The 11,963-nt window shown below is 42.4% G+C and overlaps 1 protein-coding gene across 1 annotated transcript; it reads left to right on the forward strand.

The window, feature by feature from the left end:
• The first annotated feature begins 6,750 nt into the window (after nucleotides 1-6,750).
• cbx8b (chromobox homolog 8b) lies at nucleotides 6,751-10,588 on the forward strand. Its single transcript, XM_085460382.1, has 5 exons — nucleotides 6,751-6,995; nucleotides 7,126-7,169; nucleotides 7,380-7,445; nucleotides 7,561-7,627; nucleotides 9,035-10,588. The coding sequence occupies exons 1-5, from the start codon at nucleotides 6,927-6,929 to the stop codon at nucleotides 9,872-9,874; spliced, it is 1,086 nt and encodes a 361-aa protein (XP_085316508.1). The 5' UTR covers nucleotides 6,751-6,926; the 3' UTR covers nucleotides 9,875-10,588.
• The last annotated feature ends 1,375 nt before the right edge of the window (nucleotides 10,589-11,963 follow it).

Raw genomic sequence — 11,963 nt, forward strand, 5'->3', positions numbered from 1 at the left:
GTGTGTTTGATGTGTTTATTCTCCATGCTCCTATAGCAAAGGGGGGGTACCCTGGTACCCTTAATCACGTGATGTGACCTCGGCTTCCCTCAGAGAGCTGAATGTTTTAGCAGGAAGAGGACGGCTGCTGTTGTCTTAAAAGGTTGCCTCAGAAGAAGCTAAATCTGATCTTGGCTCTGTCTGTCTCTGTGTGTGCGTGCGTGTGGGCTGCAGGCCACAAGGATTACAGAGCCGGGGTGTATTTTCAGATGAGCATCCTACAATCCCACAGGCTGTTTTGGACCAGCATGTGTGCCATAGTGGAGCTCAAAGTCAGGCCTTTTCACTTGTATATGTGCAAATTATTTTAACTCACATAAAAAACTGCTTTTTACAGAAGTTTGCAGTTTAATTCTGTCCTATATCAGCAACTGAGTTTAAAGTGAAACGATCACAGGCCTGAATTATGCAACAGTAAAAGAAAGACCTTAAATATTGAATATATTGAATCGCTGAATTCTTTGACTGAAAAACAAAACGTCTGTTTTGTGCTGAAATGAATGCTAAAGAAGTACGTTTGTAATTTAAAGCTCATAATTTTGACCTGAACAGCTGTTCGCGCCAGGTGTTTCTTTGATAAATCATGCTGCCATGCTGAGAGACTCAACAGGAGGCAACTGATTTCTTCGCTACAGGTTCAGCTTTAATGGCAGAGGCGGGGTATTATTTTCACGTTTCTTGTTTAATGCATGCATATAGTGAAGGAGCTGGTTCGTGCAGGTGAGCTCAGTCCTAAAGCTGCCCGAAACATTTTTGTCTTGCCACACGAATGCATCATCTATCCGTCTGCTGTGAGGGGAAATGCGCGATATCCGTATTTTCCGACAATGTGTGTGCATAAATAATCTTTAGAAAAGCGATGAAATCTGACATTCCGACAACCGCAATGACAGAGATGGCAGCTCTCGACCATTTCCTCTGCTCCAACCCGCCAATAAAACTGCTTTCTGTGCGCATTAATATGAGCGTCGACAGAGAAAATGGCTGTCCTCTCCTCCTCCGTGCGCGCTCTTCTCTTGCGTCTCTCCGAAACGCTGAGCAGCAGCCCGCAAATTATTACCGCGATGTTCCAGCTGAGGAGCTACAGCGGGAAATTCCCCGCAGGATCTAAGACCAAGTTACTTCCTTTGTAATGGCTGTTTGCGCTTATTCGTGTAAAGAATCTAATAAAAAAAAATGTGACAGACACCAAACAAGTTGGTTTCTTACTGCAATCATCTAAAGAAGAATTGCACAAAATGCTGCACGGAGGATTTGCGCTGTTTCTCTTCCTGATTTGTGTCAGGTTGAGCTGATTTTGCGTGTGAGTGATGAACAGATCCAGGGCTCGTCTCACAGAAGACACGTGCTTTTTGAATTGCCAAACTTTTATTCCGAGGGGAGTCTCGAGTGGGCCGGCACTTTCTCCACACACATCCTTAAGTGCAGATTTTGGACTGCGCCACACATCAGCGCAGTTACAAACCTCTTGACCCGCCTGCCCTTTTTAAATTTAGATCCGGTTTAAATGCTGTGAACTGGACAGAAATTTCCACGCGTGACAAAATTACTGACTGAACCCGACTGTTTTAGCTCTTTATGATGTGAACATTAGTTCCGTTTGTAAAATGGGGAAAAACATCCTCTCAGGTTTTGTCCCAAACCCACCAATGAGCCTGGTACAAATATTCCTCTGAAACTCTTTTTAAAGCTGCTCACATAAAGGAGTCTTTGTGTCGTTTTTACACAGAAAAAAAGTTGTTTGAAGGGGAAACGGGTAGGAATAGAAACTGGAGTGTAAATTGCACATAAAAACATTAGAGACTAATAGTTTCATTTACGCGGGCAGCCTGCTGGGATCCCCCTGCCTTTTCCAATGAACAAAGTGACTAAAGCTCCAGTCATCCAGCGGTGACTGGCAGATGAGCTCAGCCCTTGTGAAGACTGTGAACTCATGAAGACTCTGGTGGTGGTTTTTTGTTTTGTTTTTCGTGTCAACGTAACATAATTATCCACAGTGTTTTCCCTAAGTAGTGAATTGGAGCCCCGCGCCTCTGATTTCGGTCTATTCTCTGTTCTCTGATCATTTTCACCCTGCAGGCTGTACGAGCCCGGTTGGTTTGAAACCGGTTGAGCCTGCACGAAAATCAAGTTTTCATGAGACATGACGGGAATCCGTGAAAGGAATTCAGCTTTAAAATGAAGAGAACCATGAAGAATATTGACTACCTGCCATGATACCTTATTGAACTAATGTTTTTTCTTCAACTGCCCATTAGTGCGATTACCTATGGGAAAAAGGAAATTAATAAAGGCTAAAAATTGGGTCTAATGTAAACGTTTAAATCCCCAGACAAGTGAAAAAAAATGGGGGAAAGCTTTAATTGGGGCAGGATTCCTTCAATGCTTAAGCTCCACAGAACGGACTGAACTTGGTCAATTGGATGTCTGAAATGTCTGGTTATTATTGCGCTATTTTTCGTATTAGTCCCTTTGTGCTGTAGCCGGGGATTCCTGTTTTGTGCGCACACCGGGAACACGCGTCTTGCCCGGATACAAGCCAACCAATGGTGTTTTAATGGCGGCGGCACTGCTGCACTGCAGGCGCGCCGAGACCAATCGCATCCAGAGTCTGAGGTGCGCCCATCTTCTCTTTCTGTCTGCGCTCAGAAGAAAAAAAAGCCGAAGCATGGATCAGAACCTGTAGCCTGGAATAATCACCGGGCCAGCTAAAGGCTTAATCCGAGCTTTGCTTCCTTTAAGAGGTTCTGATATGTCACTCACCGCAGCCTACAGATCCAGAGTAATGCTTTGGAGATTAGGGCATCTTTCAAATATTTAGTTTGGGTTTGGTGTTCGACCATTCCCTTTGGGTTTCACCTCCGGGGGAAATTATCTTACATAAATGGTAAATATTTCCCTCTGTGCGCGCAACACCAAATTACTGCTAGTCAATTTCTGTTCTGGCTCTTTCATGTGATTTTGAGCCGGTTTTAATGAGTTTTATTCGAAGATCCTTTCGCTCAGAAACTGAGAAGAACAGAAAAAATGTTTAAATTTGGTTTATTAGAAATTTGGGGAATTTTAATGCGTCGTGGCATCTTCACTCAGCCTGTAGTCACACCTTTTTATTAGCAACAGTTTAGGAATTTAAAACGACAAATGCTCCGGATAGTTTTAAATTTCCCCGAAATTGTTGGTGCTCAGTCGATCTCTGCTCTTAATTATCCCGATGTGAGGCCTCCTCACCCCCGTGTGGTTTTCATGTTTTTGTTCCTCAGTCAGTGATCGTGGGCCTGCTGGACCTGCGCGCATGATTGAGATTTTAAACCAACCTCAGTTATTTGTTTTATTACGCTTAAAGCAATAAAGGCAGCATATTGTTTACCATGTACCTACATGTTTAGCTTTACATGATAGTGTTTATATTTTAAAGTGATGAAACGTGAAAAAGAAAAAGGAAAACGTGTTTTATTATTCAATAAATATAAATGAGGAATGTTATTAAATTGAACACATTATGTCGGTCTAAAAAAATAATGTGTGTGTGTGTGTGTGTGTGTGTGTGTGTGTGTGTGTGTGTGTGTGTGTGTGTGTGTGTGTGTGTGTGTGGCAGAGACCTATACTGTAAAATGTAATTAGTTCTCAGAAAAAAAATTATGCAAACTTGTTGCCTTAGAAAAACTAAGTGCAGCTTACTTAAGATGAATTAGGGCATCTTATTCGTTGAGAGTATGCGAAGTTAAATTATGGATTTCTCTCACCCACTCACACACGCACGCACACACAGAATATATTGTTAGTGAAGGCATCACCCTCCTGCTCCTCACGGAGTGCTTGTTCTTGAATTTGTCTTCTCCGCATTTGTAGTTTGCACCAGGGCCTTGCCAGGCTCCTCGAGAAAATCCTTTGCTCTGGAGCTTTCCTGTGTTCCAGTGTGACTTTGGATATATCCAGATGATGAAAGCATTTCACGCTGGGATGTCTAAGATGTTGAAACATATCACAAGTATACCGTAGGGTTCTCATTTTGCAGCTGTAGCCATTCACCAGCTTGCCCATGTCGTCCAGCCGTCCCTCTGTGGGATTATAATCCATGATGATTTCCGGTATTTGATGCTCCTGCTCAAACACTCTCACACCCTTGTGCGGCAGATTTTTCTCCTTTTTTATGTAGGACACTAGGAGGTCTGGGCTGTGAACGCACACCTGGAAGAGCTGAAAGATTTGTGTCTGGGCCGTGTTCAGGACGGTCCACCTTTGTCTGCTTCCTCTTTAGAGGCTCCGATCACAGTTTGTGTGACATAAAAACGCCATTGCATGTTGCATAATTTCCCTGTAAACAGATGCAAGTTGCATTTAAATGCATTTGATGACTTAGCATCACAAGCAGCCCTGCAGAGCTTCCTGATAAATGGCACCAATGCTCGTCCCAGAGGAATTCTGTGAACTCCCGTTAGAATCCGAAACCCCAGCAAGGAGTGCACGGGAGTGGATTTGGGCCATCTCTCTCATCCCTCTCTAAAAACGCTTCTTCCCTCTAAATCAATGTACCTCAGAGTGATTGAATGAATCCGGCACAGCCAGAAAAGGTTAAAGGGAAGACTGGATATCCAGCACTTGAGGAAATGACATCGGTGCTGCATTTTTACACTGTCAGCTCTGCGGGGTGTTTCTTTCTTTGGTGCAGGGAGACCATTTTCTTCAGATCCGTATTTTATCCCTTGCTGGCTGCTGATTGGCTGGCTGCTAATTGGCCGGTCCCGCGGTGTGCTGCTGAGCAGGGGTCCTGGGGCAGACTCGTTTTGGAAGGGGCTAGAGGTCAGTTTCATCCTCTTCTTCAAGCTCACCACAGCCAGAGTTTGAATGGATAGATGTAATGTTACGTTTCTGAAACATTGTCAAGCTTCTCTGTCTTCGAAAATCATATCTCTCTTGTGGTTACCCTAGCGTTACATAAATGACTCCTAAAAGAATATTTGGGAGTGGTGCTCAAGGACGAAATAAATAAAATAAATAAAATGTGTATGTGAAAGAATTTACATCAGTTTTGTGCTTGAACATATTTAACAGTAAATGATCGCAGGTAAGTTTAACCTGACCTGCTGCTAAGACGTAATAGATTTAGATGATGAGTCATGAGTCTGAGGCATTTTTGAAAATTTTTAATTTATTTAAAAATATTCCAACCCAAGAGGAATTAAATGCATAATTAATAACCAGATTGTATGGCCATCTTTTTTTTTTTAGTTACTTACTCATTCGCTTCCCTTTATCGCCGCTGTCCTTGTGTTGGAATTCATTTCATCTCATTTTTAACTGACGAAGAAAGATCAGCCAGTCTCAGCAAAGATGTTCAAATGATTCAGCCAAGACTAACCGCTCTTTATATATATATATATATATATATATATATATATATATATATATATATATATATATATATATATAAACGTAGTTATTCTTACTATTTCAACCTAATAAAATCGAATCTAAAAAATGAGCAAGTAAAAAATTATAAATATAAAAACAGTCTAATGAAAAAATAATAATAATAATGATAATAATAATAATAATAATGTTTTTAAATAAATTTTTCTTTTATAGTTTCTTTATCATTACACTGATACCAAAGTAAATGCATAAATAATCGAATTTATTTAATTTGTTGTTTGTTTTTTTGCGGGTAACATAAATGTGGCACTGTATGGGAAAACAGGGATCGGATTTATGAGCGGAAGGGCGCCTCACTGTGAGAAAGGAAAAGTGAAAACTGCGGTTTAACTTTGACCTTTTTGTTTGATGTGCGTTAAAAACAAGGGGCCTCGCAGGAGCTTATCCATAATTTCCGATTATCTGGGCTGAGAAATCTCATTATCGGGAAAAATTAAACAAAAATTCAAAGATGGCTGTGTTTCATAATTCAAAGAAACAAATCACAACCCCCCGTTTCACTGAAGAGACCAATCAGATGCCTTTAAACCTCACACAGCGAGAAGCTTTCCCAGATCTCTTCCTGGAAAATTCGTCTTATTACTGCTTATCTTTGGGCCGTGACAGCTGTTTTCCTAACGTCTGATGAATCAGTGTCACTGAAAGGTTCAGTTTAATCGCTGAGATCCAATGGACTGACCTCTTACCAAAACACAAATTTATTTTATAACATTACAGGCATGTATTTGATTTAAATGTATCACCCACTTTGCATTTATTTCAAACAACAGAGCGCCGGCGTGTGATATGCGGTAAATCAGACGGCTGAATATAATTACAATATTTTCTCTTTAAGGTGAACGCGCAGAGAATAATTAGATAAAATCACGTGAACGGACCGGGCAGATATGTAGCACTTGGCCTGACGCAGGGAGGACGTGGAGGCGATCGTTTGGTGTTTATGGAATAACAAAAAATAACCTCCGCTTCATCAGCTGATGAATACGCTGCTGTAGCGACCAAACGCAAATGGGGGAAACTACCTACGCGCTGGCGCGCAATTCAGGCGCCCTCGTTATTTCCTACTCTCTCTCTATTTGCCTGACAAGGCTGGCGTGTCCGCATAACGAGACCGCGTGCATTTTTGCGCACATAACTTGCGCGAAATGATTCACTCGCCGCGCGGGGAAAAAAGCCACCATTTCCCCCTCCCCGAAGAATTCGCAGAGGCGCAAGCTCCTCCTCTCCACTTAGCAACCAGAGCACGTAGCAACGGTTCGACCAATGGGTGCTCGCCTAAAGGTTCCACCGACTGCGGTTCCTTAGCAACGCTGTGAAAAAACTGCGCTGACGTCCATTCTGTTCGGGAGTATTATGGTCTGTCGGGAATTCAGAGTGGCTGGGACTGGAGAAAAATATCTGCTCTGCTAGCGTTAGCGTCCACCCAGCTAACGGGAGGTAGCACTGGGGTAAACATGGAGCTTTCTGCCGTCGGGGAGAGGGTGTTCGCTGCCGAGTCTATCATCAAACGCAGAATCAGGAAGGTAGGCGGGAGATGTAACGTGCTCTTTTCTCCCAGAATGCTGAATAAGACCACCACCGCCGCACTCTCATACTACTGTTAACCCTTGCGAGCTAACCAAGTCCTGTCTGTTTGTTTCTGATGGCATGCAGGGTCGCATTGAATACCTCGTGAAATGGAAGGGGTGGTCTCCCAAGTAAGTCCCGCTACACTGAGCCTCATTATGTTTTCACCCCGCGGCTGCCCTGCCCGCACTGTCTCGGCTGTGGCTGTCGTTAGCACAGCACATCACAGCTAGCGAGACAGCGGGATTAAAACTGAGCACGGTGGAGATTTTTAGCTCGCAGGCTAGCGCCGTGTGTCAGTCTCCGCTCCCTCTGTCTAACTCTGCGTTTTTAATTCGCAGATACAGCACTTGGGAACCGGAGGAAAATATTCTGGACTCCCGCCTGTTCGCCGCTTTTGAACAGAGGTAAGATGTCTGTGTGGCCTTTCTGGGCAGAGCCAGTGAGTGTTCGGTAACTGTACGCTGTCCTCGGTGCACTTTGCTCCCGTGACACTCAAAATGGGTGTCTGGTTTTTCACAGGGAGCGTGAAAGGGAGCTCTACGGGCCCAAAAAGAGAGGACCAAAACCCAAGACGTTTCTGCTTAAGGTAAAGCTGGCAGCTTGCTTTATTTTTTTATTGCGTGTCTCTAATAAAGCCCCAACAAACCCTTCCTGCGCTCTCTTCACTTCTGTAGATTGTGGCTTCTTAATTTTTTTCTTTGAGTGCATTAGTGAATGAGCAGGTTAAATATGCTAATTATGCATAATTAGGACAGCCTACCCATGAATGGGAGTGTATTCAGTTTGTTTATTGCCTAATGGGGATGTATTGACATGCTAAAACGGGCTTTGACTACCTAAAGACAGGGGTGTCAAACAAGCGGCCCCATAGGGCCAGAAGCACATCGCAAAAGGTGTCCCATCAGGGGGGCTTTTTTCAACTGGGGAAATTGAACTGTTAATTTTGTGGTGATACCAGGCATTAGAATATATATGATAAAATAATTTCTAGGTCCTGACAAATGGGTTGACCCAGAGAGTTTGGCATGTATCTGGTTATTTCTGCTTCTCTAAATGAAGAGAAAAATCAGATATTATGCAGCTGTTTTAATGGACTATAGCTTACATAAGGACTCTTTGTGTCCTGTTAAATAAAATGTGTTTAACAAACAGCCAGGCTGTTTTTCCATCTTCTTCTTTTTTTTACACGCTCTGGGTCTGTTGTCTCTTTATTAAAGCCACTTTTAAAGCAAAAATGGAAAAGCTCCAGGTGGCATGTAATAAATTAGAATTCAGGAATGTTTAAGTTCTCCAATTTTGTAGATCAGTAATAAAAAAAAATCTCACTTGAATTTTAATGTACAAATTTATTTGCCTCTAAAATATAGTTGTAAGAACTATAAAACTACTCTACTTTAAAGGACATGAGGTGTTTTTCTTTTCTTGAACACATGCCGTTTATGCATTTGTTGTCCCTGTTGTGTAATTTATAAATAGATTAAAAAATATAAAACAAATAGTTTATATACTGAAATGGATATGTGTCTGAAATAAATTATTTAATTAAAATTTTATGATTACATGTTACTTTCCAATGAGCCGAGGAAAACATCACGGCCTGATGCTTCATCTGTTCAGAGCGGTGAACCGTGAAAATTGCTTAATGAGCGGCAGTTTGTCTTGAACAAAATGCCAGAGTCTCCACTGACAGGGCTCGTTTAAAGGGGATTGGTAGAAGTTGAGTAATAAACATGGTGCCCTGAAACTAGTTATTGCTGTGAATTATTGATGTAAGATTAATATCCACTCTTTCGATAGTTAGTTTATTAGCAGTCCAATATGACAGGTGTAGGTAGAAGCAATCAATAGGCTGTTTAAATTACATTTTACAAATTAATAGAAAAAGCAGACGATAAAAGAATGAATGAATCCCTTTTAACTGATTCAGTTTGATGTTCGCTATGAAAAATGGTGTCATTTTCTTAAAATACTAATTTCAAAAATTTTCTGATAGGCTCAGGCAAAGGTGAAGTCCAAGTCCTATGACTTCAGGAGCGAAGCAGTCCGAGGAATGCGCGTCACCTACCCGACCCCAGAACCGATTGCCACCCCCAGGGCCAGAGAGGGCCTGAGAGCTGTCGTGCCCACCATCTTCCCACCGAGTACCGTCAACCGTGGAGAAAGCGTACGCGTCCGACCGCCTGAACTGAGCCCTCGTGAGCACCAGCAGTCTTTGCTTCATACTAGTTCAGAAGACCTCATCCACATACCTAAAAAGAGAGGTCCCAAGCCTAAGCCGCGGTTTAATGAGGTCTTCTCTGAGCACCATAAAAGGAGAGGGGAGGAGCAGGAGAGCCACGGCCCTCACAAACTGGCTAAGCTCCAGGGGGGCGAAGACATGAGGCTGGTCAAACTGGCCCACAGACATCCAGAGAACCACGGCCACAGCCATAAACATCATTACCACCACCATCACCACCACCATCACCACACACAGCGCTCTGGGGAGAGCTCCTACAAACAGCTGTACTCAGACCGCGGCCTGCATCCTCACAGAACAGACATGGACACTCACAGAATAAAGGACGTCTCCGCCTACCTGGTACCTGCACACTTCAAGCACCACTCCAAAATGAGTCTGAGTCGTCCCGCCGAGCTCCCCCAAATGGAAAAGCCTTATTTTCTGGACAGGCCGTCCCCAACGCGGCTCGACGACGATTTGGACGAAGTGACGTGGAGGCCGTCTCTCGGCAACGTGGAGAAGGTCCTGGTGACAGACGTGACCACCAACTTCCTGACGGTCACCATCAAGGAGAGCAGCACTTCTAAAGGCTTCTTCAAGGACAAAAGATGACTGACTGATGCTCTGTTTTCTGACTTTCAGCAGATCTGAAGTTTATAGGACATGGTGGGATTATCAAGCAACGCAGATTTTGTATGTAATGTAAAAAGGCAAATAACATAATGTGCATATGTGTATATAATATAAAGCTGGACATCTATTTAATGTATTGACCAAATCAAATGAAGTCCCTTTCACATTGTGCAATGGTTAACATGAGTTGCATGTTTCCTTTGCAGCGAGTGGCTACTTTCTGTACAGACCTTGTGACTTTTACTATTTTGCATTTAAAACTAACAAGAATGTATTTTTTCCACGTTTCTTCCCACCTGAGCTGTGCAGCGAGGATATTTAATTCAGGTTGTGGTCTGAATAATTCTCTTTATTTGAACTGATTTGACTGAAAGGTTTCGCTTGATTTCAAATCCTGGAATAATATTTAAAAATTAACTCAAGCACTTTGAATTTAAAAGTATTAGAAAAAATCTTTATGTTGTCTTCAAAGACCGAGTTTGCCTCGGAGATTTCTAAAACCTAAAGTAAATTAACAAATTCAACACACTCTGAAGTTTTCCCAAAGTTAATATAACATTTTCCATTAACATAGTTCCTATATTTTACATTTTCATAGAAAAACGATCATACAGCTTTGTTGTAACTGACAAAAAAGAGGTTGTTGTCAAACTGCTTTTTAGACGCTTTTCAATAAATCATTTGAATTTCTCATTTCTTTGTGTTGTTTTTAAACCATCATCAGCCCTCCGGGTTCCGCTTAGATCCATCAATTAGACCCGACAAACGACTTAACCGCCGGGCTTAGTTTTATATTCCCCACATATAATAATATCTCTCGATTTCAACGCGTTGTTTAATATTTATTTATTTATTGAAATTTCTGCAAAGTTGCGCCAAAAGTTAAAGGCCTCGGGCTCATCACCCAGCCCGGCTCGCACAGTCCTGCGGGAGGCCTACATGATTCTCCCTCCAGAGTTGCAACAGCACAAATTTCTCCCCCCTCTGGTCAATAAAAGTCCGTGAATCTGCTTTCATTGTTTAATTTTTGTATGCGTCGTGACTCTACATGGCTGCATGACCGCTTAGTTTTATTATTAAAAAAAGAAAAAGAAAACGATTGAAATTACCAAATGCAGCCAGTCATTCCAATAATTATTCCATTTTTATTCAAGGTATATTTAAAAGCAAACACATTTGTAATGTTTTTGATTGATTTCATGATATTTTCTGTGTATGCGATTGCGCCAGGACAGGCCTCAGACAACAGCCTCAGAGTGCGGTGAAAAATGAGAAACGGGTAAATTGTTCCGCATGCAGGTGCACACATTTCACAGCAATATAAAGCGGGGCTCTGCTTTATTCATCCGCGACACAGGCCTACTCACATGTGGACCGATCGCGGGTTCTACGGCGTTCATACTGTACAGATTGGAGCGCTTCAATCACCGCACGTGTGTGGCGTAAAATCAGGAGCGACGCGGTCAGACAGGAAAACGGGTGAGGTCATTAACAATCAATTTTATCGGTTTTTAGAATAAAATAATAATAAAACATACATATGTCGCCTATAAAAATATGACAAAAACAAACCCTCTTTAGCTTCATTCGTAATTTCTGTACGTAAACAGACTGGGGGGCGAATACAGCAGGCCTGTATATGTCCTCCACATGATGCGGGTGGTGCAGTGGCTGATGTGGGTTCAAACTTTCTGAACGACTGTCTGTGGAGTTTGTGTTCTCTCAAAGCCCGAGGACATGCGCGTTAGGTTAACTGGTCATTCTGAGGTGTCACAGTGGTGACCTGTTCACGGCGTGCGCCTCCCTTCGCCCTGCGTCAGGTGAACGATGGTGCACCTTCAACGTTTGCTTGTGTTCAATTTTCTGTCAGCTACAAGTGTGGACTGCCGTCTTGCGCGCGCACGTTTTGTCCCACATTTAGTTTTATGCATCCGGTCAGCCAGTTTATCCAAGTTTGAAATCCGGTAATTATCACACAAATATACTTTATCAGAACAGCAAAATCCTTCGTGTTTGTTTCATTTCCCCAAAAACGAAATAAAATGTTTCTTAGAGCTTTTGTAAAGCA

The sequence above is a fragment of the Copadichromis virginalis genome, linkage group LG6, assembly GCF_057382275.1.
Source record: "Copadichromis virginalis isolate Kocher_CV1m ecotype Utaka linkage group LG6, C_Virginalis_male_GT1.1, whole genome shotgun sequence".
In the NCBI taxonomy this organism is placed as follows: Eukaryota; Metazoa; Chordata; class Actinopteri; order Cichliformes; family Cichlidae; genus Copadichromis; species Copadichromis virginalis.

Bases quoted from the DNA above. Each gene is read 5' to 3' on its own strand.
- cbx8b (XM_085460382.1), top strand. From the start codon at position 6,927: ATGGAGCTTTCTGCCGTCGGGGAGAGGGTGTTCGCTGCCGAGTCTATC. The intron at 7,170-7,379 runs GTAAGTCCCGCT...TTTAATTCGCAG, and splicing joins TGGAAGGGGTGGTCTCCCAA to ATACAGCACTTGGGAACCGG. The intron at 7,628-9,034 runs GTAAAGCTGGCA...ATTTTCTGATAG, and splicing joins CCAAGACGTTTCTGCTTAAG to GCTCAGGCAAAGGTGAAGTC.